The 21,034-nt window shown below is 43.2% G+C and overlaps 1 protein-coding gene across 1 annotated transcript; it reads right to left on the bottom strand.

Annotated features, from left to right (window-relative positions):
* Positions 1 to 20: 20 nt before the first annotated feature.
* On the bottom strand, positions 21 to 20,349 carry LCT (lactase). Its single transcript, XM_063342537.1, has 17 exons — positions 19,452 to 20,349; positions 17,842 to 17,921; positions 16,506 to 16,589; positions 15,409 to 15,511; positions 14,698 to 14,773; positions 13,177 to 13,864; positions 12,147 to 12,792; positions 9,310 to 10,869; positions 8,718 to 8,986; positions 8,016 to 8,306; positions 6,711 to 6,909; positions 5,804 to 6,006; positions 5,312 to 5,421; positions 3,376 to 3,510; positions 2,104 to 2,327; positions 974 to 1,210; positions 21 to 235 (listed from the first exon to the last, which is right to left on the bottom strand). Exons 1-17 carry the CDS (start codon positions 20,113 to 20,115, stop codon positions 21 to 23), a joined length of 5,784 nt encoding a protein of 1,927 aa, XP_063198607.1. The 5' UTR covers positions 20,116 to 20,349.
* Positions 20,350 to 21,034: the final 685 nt, after the last annotated feature.

Below are 21,034 nucleotides of genomic sequence, written 5' to 3'. Positions count from 1 at the left end.
AACTTAAGCAAGTGGAAACTTTACAGTTTATGAAGTTCTGTGGGTGATCGTTTACGGGATCTTTTGGATAATTTTCCATATTTAAATGCAAGAAGAGCCAAGCCCAACACTCCAACTGCAGAAAGAGCAAAAAGCACGTATAGCGCTATTTCTGCATTTTGTGATGTTAACTCCAATCCCAAAAAGCGCACGCTGTCGGCTGGTTCTGGGGCCGTGTCTGTGGGTGTCACTGTCCCTGGGAAAACAATAAGAAATGATTAGTACACAGCCTGGGCTCAGCCCTTCCATGGACGCAGGTGCACTGCTGCCTCCTGCCTCTACAAGCTTTCCACATGGCTTGGCAGTACGCTGGCGGTAGCTGGAATTCTTTGGGATCGGTGATTTACACAATTCTAGCTCAGACTAAAAGCACAGCTGAGGCTCGTAGTGTAACTCCTGAGACTCCAGGAGTGGTGAGTCGTCTCTGGCAGCTGTGGTCAGCCCAAAAAGATGATAAAAATGATTATTTAAAAACCCCGCCCTAGCACTGGTTGCTGTTCAATGTACTCCTCTAGTTCAGAGAATGTAAATGACAAAAGAATATTTCCAAGGGCTTACCCAAAACACAGATTCATATAAAGTATTAAAAACTGTTCAGAAAAAATGATGTGGTAATGCTGACTGTGTGTGCTTTGGAAAACATCTTAGGCAGTTCTGTTCATCAGAGAAAAGTAGAACAGAATAACTTTTTTGCTGCATTTTGGAGATGGGCATGTATTGAGGTGCTATCGCACAAAATTTAGTCCTTGTTTGGGTTTTGCGTGCAGAAGCGACTAAATGGCTTCAGTCTTAATGAAGACTGATGTGTGCTGCCGGAGCCCTTAAAAAGAATATTGCAGAAAATGGTGGTGTCCTTAAAGACTATGAGTGACGGAAATCTTTTGGGATTAGAATCAGATAGAGACACGAGCAGGATTTCTGCTGCATCGCTTACCTTCCGGCTCCGGTTCCAGACAGGGATGTGGGCCCGTTGCTGGGTCTGGAAACCCGTTGCAGTTTATGATCTGCGAGTAAAACCTGGCAGAGGCCTTGGGGCGCCGCGGCAAGTTGGGGTCTGTGAAATTCACGTGATAGAACCCGAACCTTTCGTCGAAGCCCATTGCCCACTCGAAGTTGTCCATCAGCGTCCACGCGGTGTAGCCTCGCAAGTCGACGCCGTCAAGCACAACGGCTGTTACCAGGACCAGAGCAGACAGGTTAGTTTGCAGCTGGGTGACAAGGAGGTGTCACCACTAGGCCAGCAGTGGCAGGGTGCTGGGTGCAGTGAGGTTATTGCCTCATCGGTTTCACTGTCCCCATTCCTACCTCCCCCGTGTCTTGCCTTAGCTCAGTTGCTTTGAGGTAGTTCAGCTGCCACGTTACAGCTAACGAGCAGCCCGGGTAGCTCAGTCAGCCTGCCGGGACTGAAGGCTGCTCTTCTCTGCCTCAAAAATCAAAGCTTTTGCCCAATAAACAAGGGGTTAGGAACAGAGAAGAAAAGCCATTAACACGCAACTGTTGCTTAAACAAGCACTTGTTGGGCCTCGCTGCTGAAAGGCAGTAAACGAGCACTTTTGGACCATCTGGCCAGCAGCTCCCAGGACATCAGAGAAGCAAACTGAAAAAGCCCTTCCCCCATGTTGCTTGACCATTGCTGTAATTGAAACCAGTTTGGGGTTTGGTTGGGGTTTTTTTTGGTTAGTTGGTTGGTTGTTTTTTTTAAAGATGCAGTTTTTAGACACAGCAGTAGTCAAACTAGAAGTCAAAATAGCTACTCATCAAGCAGCAGCGCCTTCTCTTGCCAGAGGCAGCTATACAGGGACAGTTACCCTCCTAAACCCAGGGTTTGATCTTCCTTCAGATGCCCTTGCCCTGCAGCGTGGTGACTGTCCGTGGGCAGTTGCTGCTAACGCCAGAGGCTCGCAGAAATGGACGCAGAATAAACCCCTGCGCACGTGTAAATTGCAAGTGTGAGGGCAGTTGTCTTGCAGCTCTTCACAACTTGCTTTATACACGTCAGTCTTGTGGCGAGACACTGCTGCTCTCTAGAGATTTGGATGATGAGATTTACATAGTCATTCTTACCTTTCAGTGCTTCGTTAATGTAGCTCCGGTAGTAATGCGTTCGCCAAGTGTCATTGAAGTCTAAGGCTCCCCTTTCCGAGACCCCGTTTTCAGTCACATAAATAGGAGGGTCGTCGTACTCTTCCTTTATCCATCTCAGGAGCTTTCGGAAACCAAAGGGTGTCACCTTTAGCCACAAGGAACCGGAGTTCAGCCAGCTGCGGTCGCTTACTGAAGCTACACCCCTGCGGAGGAGGACACGCTGGTCAAGGGGCCAGTCCCAAGCGCCTGGCAACTCATTGCCACTGGGCTGGGAAATGCGGTGCCGAGCTCTGTGGGAAACTGAACCAGAGGAGAGGTTGTGGCAGGCTGGGGAAGGCGCAGTGGGCGGAGGTGGTGCTGGCGCTCACAAACCTCTAGAAAACACTTCTCACACTTTGCTTTACAATCGGATTCTGCTTAAATCAGCTGTGGCTTAAGATGTCATGTTGGCTCCTAATCTTTGTCCTTTGACACCATTTGTACCGTTCCATGTATAAAGCAGCGCTTGAGCACACAAAATTGCCGTTTACACCTACATCCGGGACTGAGCCCAGTGTCCTTCTGCTGGGCTGAACCACAGGGTCTGGGATGCAGCAGCAAAGGGACGTTACAATAATGTTATATATTCTCTGTGGAAACGTTTCAGAAGACAGCCAATGTTCACCCCGGTGTGTGGTCCCCCCGTTACCTTAATTCTCATCAGAAAAACCGTAAGCTCCTACTGTCTACCTTTTGAAGCTGGGGAAAGAAATTGTTATCTAAATAAAAGTCTTGACTTCTGCATACTTAACCATGAAGTGATTTAGCTATTTAGGCTCTGAACTTACATTTACCGCGATGTGGTGAGGGAACTAACAACTGTTTAACACAAAGCAGAGCAGTATCCATAAACCAGGATAATCTGGCAGTTCAAACTGCAGACTGGGGGCAGGAAATACGATAAATACTGTTTACAGCTGATCCCAAACCATTGGGAGACTCACAAGTGCAGACTCCTTCCTTTAGTAGGTCCCCTAATTTTCTTTGTTTTGTTTTAAACATTCATGTTTATCATCAGGTCTGTAAAAAGAAGGGGCTGTTCTGGACTTCTGTGAAAATATCATCACAGATACTATTTGGGGATATTTTCCCTCTTGTTGACTATAACAGCTTAAAATATTTGTCTCGTGGTCTTATTTGCTGTCAGTTTGCATTGCCCGGGCTCCAGGTGCACGTATTTCACTTGACCGGTAGTTTACATTCATCTCTTACCTGTCGGAGTCATATGACAGAACACCAGCAGGATAGTTCACCTTGTACGTTAAAACTGTAGTATAATGATTTAGACCAAAGTAGTCATATGTGCCTTTAATTCTTTGCTTTTCGCTTTCAGTAAATTCTGGAAGTCTGCAATAGAAAACAGAAAAAAAAGCATAAACCCCTCAAAACGTCTTTTCAGGATTTCCCTGTCTTCTGCTCCCCAGTCACATTGTATAAGCTAAACTGAGCTCTTGCTAGAACACGCAGTTTATGCTGCCTGATCTAACGTTCTCCCAGAGAGCAACAGACCTTCCACTGACCAGGAAAGAGACACCTGGTGGCTAGAGGCCCTGCTCGTGGTCAGACAAGAAGTTAGTGGCAGAAACCCCACGTCAGCGCAGAGCTGCTGCCAGGCTCTTGGGTCCACCAACCCTTAAGTAACGCTTGTTCTGGAGCAGGAAACAGAGCTAAAGACATGGGGGTTATTTACCAGTTGTTCTGTATGTTTTATCTTGCTGTGCTTGAGCTCAAAAGTACTTCTAGTCAGAGACATCAGAAACTTTTGCCCCAAGAGCATCTGTAAAATTGATACGTGACCTTCTTCCCTTTAGACATGGCTTTCTTCCCAGTGTTGGGATCCCAAAGGGTTAAATTTGCACAGGGTCTGCCTTCACTGCTGCAGCTTGTGGAATAGAACATTGAGGTGTCTAAAAGCCCAAGGGAAAGGGGAAGGAAGATAGCTAACAGATGTATAAATGGAAAATGCAGCTCAACAACCTCTAACCGCACTAAGCAACCCCTTTTTCTTCAAGTGTTTGTTCATAAGAGTGTTCACGTGGGGCAAGCGGCGTTGAAGCAAGGCTGTAAGTGGCTACAAGCATGCGCCAGGACAGTGCTGATAAGACTTGTTGGGTGCAAACAAGCTCTAGAACATGAAAAAAGAAACTAGAAGGTGAATGTGAGGCACTGCTCGAATGGTGACTCGAGGACCTGCTCTGCTCCTCAGCTGGATCACCAAGGTGACCACCGAGGTTTCAGGTCTCTTTTAGCCAAAAGAGGGAGAAAATCCTCCTGCAATCTAGGTCCCTGGGCAGCCCCTGCTGAAAATGCAGCCAGCGCTCCTGGCAATTGGGAGATGCTTGAGAGTTTGCAGGCTTAGATTGAGGACAGGAGACTTCTTCCCCAGACCGAGATGCTTGGGCACGTTATCTCATAAAGCAACACACAGTGACTTTGCTGTCTTAATGGCAGCAACCACCAGAGAAGAAATAATGTCTCCAAAAAAAAGTGCCTAAGAATGCAAGTGTTTTAGGCACATATAAAAGCACAACGCAAATCTTGAAGAGCCCTGTCTTTGCTGCCGAGTCCCGACTCTTCCACCTCATTTCAAATCAAGCGGGTTTTCACATTTTCAGAGAGAAATGATCAGGACTAGCCCCAGATCTAATATATCCCATTAATTGCTATTAAAGGGAAGAGGGAAAAAAAGAGCTTTCCTTATATATGCCTAGAAAGGGAGAGAAAAGAAAAAACATTCGAGAGGGAGCACTGCTGCCACAATAAGAACAATTAATGGGAATGGAAAATAAGAAATGTAATTCAAAGGGCCCAATGAGTTCTCAGTGCTCGAGTTCAGTACATAGTTTTAAAAAAAGTTAAAACATATTTACCATGGTCGTTGGGTAAAGCACTGTGTCTAATGCAGAGCATTTACTGTATCAATCTGAGCTGCCAACTTATTACCCCGAAGATATATTAGTAAATTTAGTTTGCAAGGCAGGTAAAGACAGGGAACAGGCAAAACGTCCACTAGAGTTTTTCTGTGAGAATACAGTAAGATTTTTACGCTAACATTGCAACAGAATCAGTGAAATTTAGCACTTCCATCAGAAAAGCATGTTTCAGCACAGCAAGTGGAACAAAAGCAGATATGTGCCTGGGCTCTTACCGGGACTGCTCGAGACCCTGAGCCAGACTGCGTTCCCGAATCCTCTTTTTCATTACTTCATTATAATCGCCATTTTTGAAAATGGGATGAGCAAACCAACCTAGAAGAAACTAAGCCAGGAAGTAAGGGAGAATGATAAATTATGTATCAAAACAAGGGATTTAAACATATCTCCTTCACGTGCTGCTTTATAGGTGGTACCTGAATTTATATGAAGAGACACAGGAGATACACAGGGATGCCCATATAATGGCATTAAATTTAATAAGCTTTTGTCACTGCAACCCTATTTTGTCTCATTTCCGTTGCATACTTGATCAGCTACCAGAAGAGGGTGATACGTTTCCTTGCAGCGATACCTCTGGCTCATCATTGTCTTTCAGTGAGATGCTGACCTGGGTTCTGGGCATCTCCAGCACCCAGAGACGGGGGGGACACACTATGAACAAACCTGGGAGCAGCAGGGAGAGCTGTGACAGGGTGTCTCTGTACCTGCAAGTACCGTCTGGCAGCTTCAACGTCCTCCTGGTTGTGTGGGTTCCTTGGTTCTGCCCAGTCGGAGTTGATGGTGATAGAGATTAATCCTCCTTGTTTTGCCCGGTAGGTCTCATTGTAGAGGTGCCAGGCTTCTGCGTGGGCCTTTATTAAGTTGTGCCCCACCACGTAGGGGGCTCGCCCTGGCCGAACGGAGATGCCTGCAGAGACAGTGACAGCACAGGTGATGGAGCAGCAGTTCCCAGCTTTCTTACCGGCTGCTTCCCAGGTTAACACAACACCCAGGACACCCAGAACTGCCCCCCAGTAAATGAAGAAATGTGCAGCAGCTGGTGCTCTTGGGCCCAGCCCTGGGCTGAGGTGGCTGCTTCAGCAGGGACAGCTGAAGTCGCAGCTGCAGTGGGCAGGCTGTGCAGGACCCTGCACCGCCCCGTCCTCCCCCATGGTGGGACACGAGCTGGCTCAGCTCTCTGCCCGTGTGGGGCTGCCAGCCCCGGCAACAGGCTGCTGCTGCCAGGATGGAGAGCAGCAAGCTGTGTGTTCAGGGCAACTCCCACCCCTCCCCTTCCCCTGCCTCTGCCCTTGGCCCTCCTCCAGCCCTATCCCTTCTCCACAGTCCCTGGAGCTGGCCTGGAAATGGGGTCTGCTCCAGCCAGCAAGTATAATCTGGAGGTTGTAGAGCAGGGATGGATTGGAGGAGTGGAAGAAGGAGGATGGGTCTTGGAGGGGACAGGCAAAGTGAAAGAAGGACCTGTTCACCACACCACAGCAGTCCAAACCCCATTTACTCCCGCCACACCACTTGCCCTACCTTTGCAAGCCCCTAGCATCTACTCTGCTGCCACGTGAAACAGTTGTGCCCTGAGTGCTGTGAAGGCTCTGAGGTTACGCCCAGCAGTCTTACCCGGAGCAGCTGTGCCAACGCCATAGCCACAATATGCAGTGTTGTAAGGTTCGTTGAGGGTTATCCAAAATTTCACTTTATCTCCCAGTCTCTGGAAAAGGAGCTCAGCATATTCCTTAAACCTCTGAACTATAGTGTCATTCTCCCACCCACCGACATTCTGCAGCGCCTGTGGGAGGTCCCAGTGATAGAGGGTTACCTGTGTGGAAAGACAGCAAGAGAAAGGACTCAACCAGTCACTCTTACTTTTGGAAATAAGGACAGTAACCCAGCCTCATTTATGAGCATAAATAAACTGTGCTTTGATCTGCAGCTACCTGTTCCTAATGGTGTTTGATTTTGTAGCGCTCACTCATGCACTTAAAAAAAAAACCTTTTTGCCAGTGTTTCAGTTTCTTTAGGGCATGGGGAAATGACTCAAACTCTAGGGACTGCCTAATGTGAAGAAGAAGCTTTTACCAAAAACCACAACAACCTTGTGACAGCAAGGACTCGTCAGTGAAGAACTGCTGCACCTGCACTGGCTCTCAGGTGAAATACAGTTCAATAGAACACCTGGTCAGGCCGGTACCTCCATTGGACCGGTCTAGAGCAATGCCTCAAAGGCACAAGTTTGCTCAGGCGTGTTCCGATGCTTACATAGATGCTCCTGGCTTGCCCCCTGTATGGTGTGCATGCGCACGTATGCAGCGTTTGGTGCAGCCATGCGCAGTCCCTGCGTGTACCACGTGGTCTGGGGAGCACAGGGACAGCCAGCAGTGGGGAAGCTACAGGCAGATACAGAAAACAGCTACGTGCGTCCAAGCCTATGGGGACAGGTCAGATTCACTCAACAGTGCTGAAAGAGCTGAGTGATGCAGTGGTGAGGTCACTGTCCATTATATGTGACAAACCATGCTGATCAGTGGAGCTTTCTGACTCCTGGGAAAAGAATAACGGTTACACCCATCTGCAAAAAAGGCAAGAAGGAGGATTGTGGAAACTACAGGTTGGTCGGCCTCACCTCAGTCTCTGGGAAGATCACTACGGAGGTCCTTGAGGAATGTACTTCCAAGCACATGAGGGACAAGAAGTTGGAAACAGCCAGCAATAAGGTTACTGTGATTTTTCTGGGTAGTAATTTCTAATGTATCACTATATTCCCAGTTCATTTGCTCATGCAAAAACCATGTTTCCTTGTAGAACACAATGAAAAACAATTTCTCTGTGAAGGAGGGTGTGGATGAAAACACACACGTGTGTACTGAGTGTCAGACTTGGGTTCTGCTGGTTTTTAGTTACCTGCAAGTTACCACTTTTAGTTACCTGAGGCATAATGTTAGCTGCCAGCAGAGCATCGATAAGCCTTTCGTAGTAGTTCAGTCCCATTTCATTGATGTATCTGGTGGTCCCATCTGGAAGAACGCGGGACCAGGAGATTGAAAAGCGATAGTGAGACACCTTGAGGCTTTTCAGCATTTCCACATCCTCCTCAATCTTGTGGTAGCTGTCACAAGCTACATCTCCAGTGTCATCATTGCTGATTTTCAAAGGAGTGTGAGAAAATTTGTCCCAAATGCTAAGTCCTTTCCCGTCTGCTCTCCATCCTCCCTCAATCTGTAATTGAAGATGGGGGTGGAATTGTTAGTAAACCCCAAATTTAGGTCTTGGCCTAGCAAAGATTTCAGCCCGCTAGTCTTTGTGGCACCACACAATATTTTGACTTACCAGCTTAAGACTAGAAATAGCAATGTTTCTGCTGTAATGAACTAGTAAGACCTCTTAGGCCTCAAGGCAAGACGTATTAGCGAAGTACAATGTCACAGAACAGGCATTGTTTCAGTTCACCTGCTGCTCCATGTTGGCTGGCTTGTGTGAAGCCCATGCTGCTGTGTCAATTCCTGTCTTATAACCATGCCCTTAAATATCTCCAAGTTCCTCCCTTTTACAGCAGTTGTTACACTAACCCTCAATTATGGTAAATTATGGTGTTACAGAAGCTGTAGGTGTCTCATCCAAAATTCTAACCTGATATGCTGCAGTTGCCACACTCCACCGAAAGTTCTTTGGAAACTCTCCATATAAAAATTCATCTTCTTTTGGCAATGGGATACCATTATTGCGGATGATTTCTGCATAGTACACAGCCGAGCGCTTTGGGGTTCTTGGCCTGTTGGGATTGTCAAAATCAACCTGGTGCAATCCAAACGTTGGATCATAACCATTCAGCCATTCAAAGTTATCCATAAAGGACCACGCATTGTATCCTCTCAGATTGACACCATCCAACTTGTAAGCTGAAAGACCAGAAACAAATGGAAGAGCATCAGTAGTATAATCACACATTAAATGAACCACAAGGAATTCACGTGCTCCTAGCTTTTTAAAGCTGGCACTGGTCAACTAGGATCATTAAGAGACTCTTCATAGTTGGAGGATACAAAGTACAAACAGTCATGCAAAGGAGATCATAAAAAGAAACACTATGCTTATATTGTGTTCCAAATATTTAAAGACTGATATCAATCACTTTTAAAAACTACTCTTCATAGGAATAAAGTAACCAGAAATCTAGAGAGGAGACCCACAACGCCAACAGAACAAAAGCAAACACTGGTACCTTTTAAAGCTTCATCAATATATGTTTTGTAGTAAAATATCCTGGTATTGTCATCAATATTCGATTTGGTCTTTATCCCCACGCCATTCTCAATTATGTATATTGGGGGATTTCCATATTCTTCTTTGATCCAGTTCAGTAGCCTTCTCAGCCCCCAGGCCACAGCCCGATGGCCAGTAAGAGCTGAGGAAGGCCAGGAGCTGTCAACCGTTGTTAAAACTTCCTGGTCATACTCATAAGACAAGGGCTTCAACCGTGTCGTTGCATGGGTTACGATTTTGGAGGTGTAGGTGTTGAAGCAGAAAACGTCTGCCGTGCCCCTGATGTATTCACGTTCCTCCGCTGTGAAAACCGGTAGGCGAGATGACGGAAGGTTCTGGAGCTCACTCCTGTTCCCGACTTTCCACTTCATGACCTCGGGGTAGTCCCCATTTTTGAAAATCGGGTGTGTAAACCACCCCACCAAAAACTGCAGGTACCTGTCTGCAGCTTCTATGTCCTTGGGGTCGCTTGGTGTCTTCGGCTCAGCCCAGTCAATGTTGGGACACAGAGCAATGACCCCTCGCTGACTCGCTCTGTATTTGTCGTCATAAGTGTGGTAGACCCTGGCGTGAGCTTTCAGTAAGATGTGGGCAACCCTGTAGGGAGCGCTGCCAGGGTCCTTGACATTGGGTGGAAATTCCCCAGTGCCATAGCCAACCCAGGCAATGACCTGGGGTTCATTGAATGTAATCCAGAACTTCACCCTGTCCCCAAAGGTCTGGAAACAGAAGTCCGCAAAACTATCAAACAGGTCAATCAGCGCGCTGCTCTCCCAGCCACCAATGTCCTGGAGAGCTTGTGGCAGATCCCAGTGGTAGAGAGTGACAATTGGAGTGATGTTGTTTGCAACTAGCCCATCAATGAGGCGGTTATAGTAGTCAACTCCATGGCTGTTTATTGAGTTGTTCCTTCCATTAGGGAAAATTCGAGGCCAGGACAGGGAGAAACGATAGTTCTTTACACCTAAGGCTCTCAGCAGGTAAATGTCTTCCTCCACCTTGTTGTAGCTGTCACAAGCTATATCTCCAGTATCATTATTCTTTATATTCCCTGGGATGTGGGTGAAGTTATCCCAAACGCTGAGTCCTTTGCCATCAGCATCCCAACCTCCCTCTATCTGGTAGGCAGAAGAAGACACACCCCATGTAAAGTTCTCTGGAAATGTCCCATAAAAGTACTTGTCCCTTTCAAAGTCTGTTTGAGATGAAAACTTATGCCAGACAACCTTTGCCTTGGAGGGAACTTCTGATGCTGGTAAATTCGGCAACTTTGATGGCATGGGTAGGTCAAACACCAATGGTGTAGAAAATCTGTCCAAGACTTTGTGTGGGAAACCATTTTTTTCAATAACACTGGAATAGAAATAAGCAGACGCCTTGGGAGTCCTTGGTCTGTTGCTATCTTCAAAATTCACGTGATGCAGCCCAAATTTTAGGCTGTAACCCTCTGGGCCTTCAAAGCCATCAACCAGGGATCGAGCAATATATGACCGAACATCAACTGTGTCTAGTTTTATGGCTGTCACAGAAACAGTACAAGACACTGTTACTTATTTGGACATTTTCTGAACACAGCACAGCACAACATAAGCACCCCAACTGAGGGTAACGGTGTGATAGGCCAAACCTCTATGAATGGTCTTTTAGACAACACCCCCGCCCAAAACAATTAGAGTATCTGGCAAGAAAAGCAGTCAGCACTGTAACAGGAGCTGGTCAAATGCGTAGTGATAAAAATGCATGAGAAAAGAAATATTAGTCAAGAGGTATTTGAGTAGAGGACACTTGTGCCATGGGTATCCCTTTCCCTGTGTTCTTGTTTTCAAGCACAATTCATCAGTTTAGGTTTATGGTGCATTTTTATATTTAACACTATAGCTAAACTGAGACATTACATGCTCGCATACCTTCCCTGAGCAGAAGAGAGTTTCTTTTAGCAGAACAGCATATCCAATACTAGCAGAGACAAGTCCAGCATCCTTCCTCACATTGCCTAAAAAAAGCACTAGATCTCTCTCATTCCAGGGAAGTTCACTTCCCATATGCAGTCCATCTTCTTTACTTCTGCTGAGGCATAAAAGCAGTACTAAATTGTGTTTTCTGTAGCTCTTTTAACACTTGTATCAGTATGTTGAGAACTAGGTCAAGAAGATCAAATGCTGTACGCTGATCACCAACCTATTTAATACAGCATATTTAGAATTTCCTGACAGTACTGATCTGTGTATCTCAAGAGAATATAAGTCAAATCCCTATTTGAAATTGAAAATCTCTATGCTTGTCCAGAACTCAAGTCACTGATATTATTTTTACATCAATTGATAAGCAGTTCGCAAAGATACAAGCATACCTTGAACCTTGCTCAAAATGATTGAGATATAAATATCTCCTTAAAAATTCTAACCTGAAATGGTATAGAATGCTGTCAGTTAGATCTGCTTAATCAGTAAAGACATCGTTCAGCCCTGATCTATGAGATGTCTGTAGGTAAAAGCCTGCCTGCAGGCAAATCATCTTCAGGGAAGCTGAATTATAAGACACTGTTCTCACAGAGGGACTGACATTAAGGTCCAGGCTACATTAATCCATATATATGAAAAACCTGTTCCTATCTAAAAAGAACAGAGATTTCCATATCTGGAAACCAGACAGGCTGAAGTATATGAGGTCACACTACATACACAATAGGCAGCTGACCTCTTATCACTATGCAGGTGGTGGTGTTCTAAAGTTAACTACCACAGAAGGGATAGAATAACTAGTTGCCATTATTAAAAAAAAAAAAAATCTCCATACCTTTTAAAGCCTCATTGATGTATCGGCGGAAATAATCCACTCGTTGAGTGTCATTAATAAGATCCCCTGCATCTGCTGTTGGCATGCCATTTCCTGCTATGTAAATAGGGATCTTAGACCCTGTATATTCCTGAGACACAAACTTCAGCAGCCTTCTTAATCCCCATGGGACCACGTGGATCCCAGAAGAGGCAGTCTGTGGCCAAGAAGGATCTACATGCAAGGAGAAGTTCCCGATGCTCTCATAGCTTGGTGTACAGGTCCCATTAGTCACAGCACTGACTAGGCGGGAAGTGTAATGGGAAAGACCGAAAAAATCTGCAGTCCCTTTCACCCAAGACTTCTCCTCTTCTGTGAACAGGGGCAGCTGTGCAACTGTTGTGGAGCACTGCTGGTTTGCTTCCTGGATCTGAGCCTTCAGGATATCTGGGTAATCACCATTAACAAATATAGGGTGAGCAAACCAGCCAAGCATGAACTGCAGGTACCTCTCAGATGCCCTCACGTCCTCCGAGTTGCTTGGAGTCTTGGGTTCAGCCCAATCCGAGTTCAGCACCAGTCCCACCTTTCCCAGTTGCTGAGAGCGGTATTTGTCATTGTACAGGTGCCAGACCTTGGCATGAGCCTTGAGAATTGTGTGAGCTACCTGGGGGCAGAAAGCAGAGGAATATGTGACACACTGCTTTGCACGGGAACTCTTAAACGTTGAGATTCTTGTCATGTGAGAATGTAGTCTCCATCCAAAAGAAGCAGCATTGACAAAACAATAATGATTGCGGGAGAGTGCAGTATGTTTTGGAATAAGCAGAATAATCTGGCTATCCATCAATACCAGATTTCAGAATAGAAAAATAAAATGAAAACATCTAGCATCCATTAATTAAACCATTTTTTGCAAGTATCACAAATCCAACAAGTAAATAGTTGTCTCAGAGGCCACATTAGGCTTGAACATAGTTAAAGTATAGAACAATCAGAGGACAAAACCACAATGGCAGCTGCAGGATCCTAGTTATTCCTGTGTCCCTACCTTGTAAGATGCTACTCCTGGGTCAGTGATTCCTGGAGGATGCTCTCCAGTACCATAGCCAGCGTAGCTGATAACCCAAGGCTCATGGAAAGTAATCCAGAACTTGATCCGATCCCCAAAAGTGGAAAAGCAGAAGTCTGCATAGTTTACAAAAGCATCTATGATACTGTCATTCTGCCAGCCACCAAGAACCTGAAGAGCTTGTGGGAGGTCCCAGTGGAACAGAGTCACCATGGGCTCAATATTAGAGTCTAGCAGCCGGTTAATTAATTGGTTGTAATAATCAACACTCTTGGAGTTGAAGGTCTCGTTGGTGCCAGCAGGAAAAATTCTAGGCCAGGATATAGAAAATTTGTACAGTTGAGGATGAAGACCCCTAAGTAGGTAAACGTCATAGCTGGTTTTATAGTAGCTATCAGATGCCACGTCTGCTGTTTGGTTCATGTAGACATGACCTGCATGCCCAAACTGATCCCAGATGCTCTCTCCTTTCCCATCCTCTGCCCAAGCTCCTTCAATGTTAAAGGCACCTGTCGATGTGCCCCAGAGGAAACCACTTGGGAAAGTATCTTGCAGAAAAGAATCCCTCTCCAATTCAGACTGCTTAGCAAACATTTCCCGAACTGTTTGATAGGAGGAGCGGGGGGCAAGAACAGCATCTGGATTCTCCTGTAGAGTATTTGTTTTGCTGGAAATAGAATAAAAAGAAGTTAAAATCTCCAAAGGTGTATGCTGGTGCCACAGAACTTGTAAACACGGAGAATAAAAGAATCGTTTGCTTCCTATTCAGCTTACATAAGCCACTTAGGGTATAGTACATTTGTCATCTGATCAATCCAACCTACTGCCGTCCAGCTAGCACGTGAAGGTGGAGTGCGACGAGCTCTCAAGTGCAGAGCAGCTCAAGAGCTGTATATCTAATACATTTCTTATTTCTAATTATTTCTAATGCAGGTAGAGCCTCATAATTCAGTACAGCTAGGGCAAAGGTGCAAACAAAATCCTTGCAGCATGTAGCAATTTCACCTGCTACAACTGCTTTCATGAGTTTCTGTGGGATAAGCGAAAACTCATCAATCCTGCTTCTGTAATCCTCAGCATCTCCCCCCACAATGACATCTACATTTCTGTAGGCACAATCTCTGAGGAAATTCTTTATTTTATTTTATTTTATTTTATTTTATTTTATTTTATTTTATTTTATTTTATTTTATTTATTTCTGACTGGTTTGCTCTTGAAAAGAACAGAAGCCTTGGAGAATGTACTTGTTACTATTGGCTTGAAGGTGCAATCTGGGTAACCAAGGATGAGAGTGTGGAAGAGGATTGCATTGCCTGTAATAGTAGGGTAGAAGATTTCCTGTAACAGCAAGAGACTGGGCTCAGCAGAAGGCATTCCCTTCCAGTCCTTTCAGCAACTAACAGCAGACTTTAGCACTAAAACTCTGTGTCTTCCTGCACATAGGTTTCTAGAGAACACTATTTTATTATAGTATCTGATTTAAGGAACAAAAACTGTACCTTAAAACATGAGATGAAAAGTCCAGGAATTCATTAACATCATACCCAATCATACGTGCCTCTTCTTTATTAATAGCTGAAAAAAACCAAACGGTATGTGATGGTCTTAGTCACAACGTAGATGCCATGGACTGCATGATGCTACTTATACATACAATTACACTTTTAGAAACAGGGTGCTTTTCATAACTAACAGCTATTTTTCTCAGGTCAAATATATTGGATTTTTATTAGATATTTATAATTTCATATTAAAAATTATCATAGAGTTATTTAGATTGGAAAAGACCTTTAAGATCATCGAGTCCAACTGTTAACCTAACACTGCCAAGCCCACCACTAAACCATGTCCATAAGCACCACATGACCTTTGAATACCGCCAGGGATGGTGACTCAACCACTTCCCTGGGCAGCCTGTTCCATGCTTGATAACCCTTTCAGTGAAGAAATTTTTCCTAGTATCCAATCTAAACCTCCCCTGGTGCAACTTGAGGCTGACGAAAATGATGAAAAGCTTTGGGGTAGATCTCCTGCTTCCCTTCCTTCAATGCTCACCATCCACCCTTAATTTCCCAAGAAGTCTATGAAAGAAACCATAAAGTTATTTCATCTAATAGCAGTGGTCTGGACTGGACAACTTTGAATTTCCTCTATAATTTGACATGCAGAGCTTAGCTAAAAAACCTCTCCTCTTGAAATATGTTACTCACCTTTGACAATGTCAGCTAGTGATATGAAAGGATTTTCTTCAATGGAACCACAATCAAGGAACTTTAGACTAAAAATCAAGATCTCTATGTCCTTCCAGACGTTCTGCAAAACCAGAAATCACAGACTTGTATGAAAAGAAGCATCAGCCAGCTGGCATCAGCCAGCTAGTAAAACCAGCTCTCAGCATTTAGTTGCTTTAAACACAGAACAGGAAATACCTAGAAGACTGAGAATTGGTGACAAAGTTCTTAAAAGTTAAATTCATAAATCAATACTGTATGCATTAAATATCACCCACTGTTTTTCTCTGATCCAAAAAAAGCCCAATGCAAATCAAAGCATAACCCCCAGAAACTTTCAGTGTTCGACCTCTCATTGAAAAGGCACAAGGAACTATGTCCTTTTTTGAAAGTTTACTTGGTGAGAATTTGTTGCCATAAATGTTTGACCGACTTTTTAGAGTAATTGCAGCGCGCTGAGACCCTAAAGAGAATGAGTGACACGGGTAGCTCCTTATTCTGCTATTCAGTTGCTGAATGATTCTCATCTTATATATTTTAAGAATGCAATTCACTACCAGGGGTTTAATATCAGGTACTAGCCTGTAGCATTACTGGCATTGTTGCTGCCATGGGATTTAACCCTTTCATAGACTCATCCTCATTAACATTTCTGACACTGCCTCGTCTGATGAGGAGTTGCGAAGTTTGGTAGTACCACCGCAGAACCCATGTTAGAATAAAACAGTGTCTTTTTGTGTAAATGTATTAGCCTAACAGCTTATCAAAGACTTAAGGTGTGAAATAGAAGGTTTTTCAGTCCTGTACAAAATAATTATGGCATTCTGGTTGATAATAAATCAATAATCAGCGTTGATTAAGATGACCCTTTCCAGCACTTTCGAACACCTGTTTTGAAGTCAGAATAACAACAGAGAAGTCGGTGAGCAGTCTGCAGCTGTTTCCTAGTGTAGCTCTTGTTTGAGCTCTCACAGCAAGTCAGAACTGTTTAGACATGCATCAAGAAACATGAAATTCCCCTTCTATTTATGGCCTGTTGTCTGCTGCTATAATTTTAACACTGTGCATAATATTACCTGGAATACGCTCAATTTCTTGTAGAAATCTGTTTCATTTCCACAACAGTACTGAAGGCTGAGAGACAGAAAGTCTACTGAATCCTGGAAACAAGAAAGAGAGAAGAATCATCCTGGATGCAAAATGTATTTTTTACAGATATTATATTAAAAATATGTAAAATTGTGAAATGTTTGATAAAGATACATTGCTGGAGTAAGAAGTCATACAGCTATATGGGACTCCTGGACAATATAATGAATACAAACTGGCTACCATATGGGAAGATGCATTTTGTATCTCTCCTCCTAAACAAAGTAAAATTTAAACAGCTAAATGAAATTCTAGAAGTATCTTATGAATTTACTATTAATTATTTAAAGTTGGTTTTTAAATTACTAAGACTGAAGAAGTCTTGCGATTAATGAGACAGAGAAACCTTTGCAGCTATGTGGTTCAGGTAGGCCTTATCAATAATCATTTGGGGAAAGTCCACTTCAGAAATCTTTAATCATTCCAAACTACAAGTGTTATCCCCCCTAGAATCAAGTTCAAAGGAATGGATTGTATTCTTTTATTAAACCAGCTGATGAAGTTGGAAAAACTGATAAGCTTTCAGTGTATTTTTCAGTCCAAGGTTGTCTTGTAGTTTAGTCAGCTCATCTAATATATCTTTCCCCTCCCTACAAACCGCACCTTGCTTATATCCTTGAAATGTCATGCCTACAACGTTCCTTACCCCATTACTGAATTTTGAAGGATTGTGAATACAAGCAAAAAACCTGTGCTGTCATTTGTTCACTACATCCTACATCAACGTCATCTAGGTGAAGAAAACTCCTAATAGAGGGTTTGGTCTTTACAGAAAGGATGTCGTCAGCTTTGTAGAGATTATGTTCTCCTCATTTTGTGCAACTAGATCACTTTTAGCACAGCTCCATCTGCATTTTAACATAATAAGCAGATTTTTTAAATAGCAGCTATTTAAAATAAAGTATCTATTTCTTTGGTGGTGCACTAAGTAGACTTGCAAAGAAAATACACTTTTTGCAGATGCCTTCTCATTTAAGCATGTATATTGCTAAAATTGCCAATTATAAGATCAAATATGTCTCCATATACCTTAATCAGTGCTTACTAGCCAAGAAATGATGCTGAAGTAATTTTTAAAATCAGCAAGCTTCACATGATCAAACTAATCAAATAAATAAAATTTACCAAATCAGTCAACTGGTCAATTCGCTAAAATTTTACATAACTTGCAATATGTCACTTGATCCTGTACATTAGGATCAAGTTAAATCAAATCAAATCAAATTTATATAATTTTGGAAAAAAATTCTATTAAGGAGTTACCTGAAGAAAAACTGAAAGCAATTCCGATGAAGCACTATCCAAGGTATGACCCACTCCTAAAGCAATGGACAGCTTTCCACCTTGAAAAAAACAAGAGGCAGTCTATTAGTAGTGTGTTAAGGACAAGCAAAAAATTTCAGTTCACTGCCGGTTTTTGAAAATCAGTTGAAAATTTTTGAAGATGTGTATCATCAGACAGTGCCCTAAGTAGCTCATTTCAGAATACCCACTATGATTTCAACAGCGAGTTGAAGAAGGTAGAAATTCAAAGGTGGAATTCAAGGAGTCTTTGTCAATAAATTTTGTGTTATCATGATGGCTCAAAACCATCTTAGCACTGTTGCTTGCAGGAAGATGGAGCTGAATACAGCTATCCAGTGGGTGTCCTTCCATGCCATGCATAAGTAATATCTTTAATTTTCATGTGTTTGTGGTGATTCTACAGTGGTTGTTATTTAAATCCATTCTGTCCTGGATGCTGCTGAGATGCTGGGAATTTGGGGGGACATGTTACATGAGAGGGAAGCTGGGCAACTTCTAAAGTGTGAACTTTACTGCAAAGTATTTCTGACAAAAGCAAGAATTAAAAATAACTAAATTAATTAAAAATGTGAAAAAACTAATTTTAAAGCATTTTTAACTGATAATTTATTTTCATTTTAAGCTAAAACTTAAATTTTTTGTTTCATATTGGTTTATTTAACTTGTTAAAGTTAAATTATTATTACTTTTTAAAGTTAAATAAAATCATTTCACTTCAATTAAATGAGAAATGTAATTTTAAACCATGATCTTTCTTGTTTAAGTGGATTTTATCAATACATTTTCAAGGATTTCCACCTTTCGGGTGGAAGGTTGATGGTTGAATTTGACCTGATTCTTCAGCTAGATCTGGACCTCCAAAGCTGTATTCCTTGGGAACACATCATGCCTTGATGAAAAAACCCACACCCATTGTACAGAAGAGATTATAGCACAGCCACTGACGGATGGCGTGATCTTTCTCTCTTAACTGAAACGGTAACAATTCCAACCCCAGTTTTCAATGACATTGAAATAAGCAATAAGGCTTTAAAAATGAGATGACTGGGCAGGAATCGAAGATTCTTCCTCCCACTTTTATTATACAACATGTTTAAAGTTTGGTGTATGAACAGTATGAGACTACAGTTCATGGGGGGCATCTGCTGGTCTTTAAATTAAGAGTACATGGACAACAGCCCTTAGAGAAAAAGCACATAGAAATATTACAATGTTTGGTTCTGAAGTACTAGTTTCTGTTGTTCAAATTAACTGGAGGCTATTTAATACTTTCCTGGTGTTTAGAAGATTAAATATAAATATGCACACATACACATATATGTATTATCCCTGACTATTTTGGCTATCATTTCAAGTAAAATGCAATTACCAGTAAATTATGAAACAATTATCAAAATAAGGGATTTGAAGGAACCCATTACTCAAGCATTTCTATGTAATTCTGAGAGCACTGATAGCGTATTCACACAGAGATTACATGTTGCAGTTGTCATTTAATCCCATCACAAAATATTTGTGAAAAAGTCATATTAAAAAAAAAAAAAAATCCCTCTCCCCATTCTCCTTACCTGCCGGTGAGTATTTCTCGTGGTAGATGGTGTAAGCTCTTTCATGAGCGGCAGCGAGGGCCTGGACTCGGTACTGGGGGTCATCGTAAGGCAGGCTTTTAAGGACCTCTGGCAGGTCGCTGAAGGTGAGCCACACATCAACCAGGTACCCAAAAACACGGAAGCTGAACTCTGCATATTCCCCAAAAAGGTCAGCAAAAGCGTTGGCTTTCCTACCCTTGGCCTGTGCGACTACAGTGCTAGGGACATGCTGGTGATGCAGAACTACCACCGGCTTGAGGTCTGCAGCAACCAGGGTCTTGAGCAGCTGCTGGCAGCACTGCACTTGGGCTTCATCTGGCTTCTTGGCATCCCCCTTTGGAAGAATGCGTGCCCATGGCAGGAAGACTTTGTAATGCGTCACCCCCATCTCATGAAGGTGGGAGAAGTATCGGGGCAGCTCAGAAGGCACAAGATCTTCTCGGCACAGGTAATCATGGGCTTCGGCCACAGCAGGGCCCTGATGTTCCTTGGGTAGGACTTGGTTCTGCAGGTGCCATCTATTTACTAACTCGCTGGGTAGAGGTCCAGCAATGGCAATAAAATTCTGAGCAAATTCCTCATCTATCCCAAGGCTGGGAGAGACTAACAGAAAGAAGATGACCGTCTTACAAACTAGCTTCATTTCTGGACCTGCTTCAGAAAGAGTTATTCCACACTACTTATATTACAGAAGAAGTAATATTTAACTGAAGTAATCTATTACACAGATAAATGTTCCCAGAACTAGCTGACACTAGAATGATAACAAATCAGGACTGTAAATTAATGGATGAAAGATCAAATAGGTGAATACAACAAACAGTCAAACAATTAGTTGGAGAAAGGTCATGTGGAAACATTTTCTGAAATGTCCAGGTTCCCCTTTATGCTTGAACATCAACTGACGTTTGCTGATACTGCCTCTATTTCAGAGGAAGATAAAATAAGTAGACAATACTTTTCATCTCCTTTTAGCCTTTTTTGGCTTAAGAGGAATCCCAGCACAGATCTAAATGCAGAAAATATCAAGAGCGGAGTTATCTGCATTGCTGGGTCTGGGTGCCACCATGGCTCAGGGTGGGCAGGCCAGCAAGGGGCATGTTTGTGCTGTAATTCTTGGGTGCATAAAGGAAATCTGAGACATGGCATTTCACCCGCTCGGAACAGTGGTTGTTACCTGAATTCAGGAAGCAGCAAGAATGTGTGTCCTCATGCCCAATAACATTGAGGAATTTGAACAATATCGTTTTATTGCTTTCCAAAGTACTCCTTCCTTCAGCCTTGAGAACACATGCTCTCTCAGCAGGGTGGACACATACAGATCACCTACCTGAGCTGCTGCAGGGAAGAGACAGCTCGACTTTTCTACATTCAAATACAGCACAACTGTAGAACTGAGAACATTTTGCAGAGTCTCCTGTCTGTGCTGCCTAAATACAGAACATATTTAAATCAACTAAACACAAAATTCTACATAACTACATTAAAAAGCCAGTTCCGTCTCCCACTTTATTTCCTTTCAGAACCAGCTTTTTGTCTAAAGCATACCTGGAATCAGCTGG

Source organism: Chroicocephalus ridibundus, chromosome 7, assembly GCF_963924245.1.
Source record: "Chroicocephalus ridibundus chromosome 7, bChrRid1.1, whole genome shotgun sequence".
NCBI classification, from domain to species: Eukaryota; Metazoa; Chordata; class Aves; order Charadriiformes; family Laridae; genus Chroicocephalus; species Chroicocephalus ridibundus.
The sequence above is the reverse complement of the archived record's forward strand: the minus strand, read 5'-3'. Positions and strand labels throughout refer to the sequence as shown.

Coding starts and splice junctions, on each gene's coding strand:
- LCT (XM_063342537.1), bottom strand. CDS start 20,115: ATGAAGCTAGTTTGTAAGACGGTCATCTTCTTTCTGTTAGTCTCTCCC. Junction 16,590..17,841: donor TGCTTTCAGTTTTTCTTCAG/GTAACTCCTTAA, acceptor TCTTGTTTCCAG/GATTCAGTAGACTTTCTGTC. Junction 8,307..8,717: donor TGGCAACTGCAGCATATCAG/GTTAGAATTTTG, acceptor CTTCAATTACAG/ATTGAGGGAGGATGGAGAGC.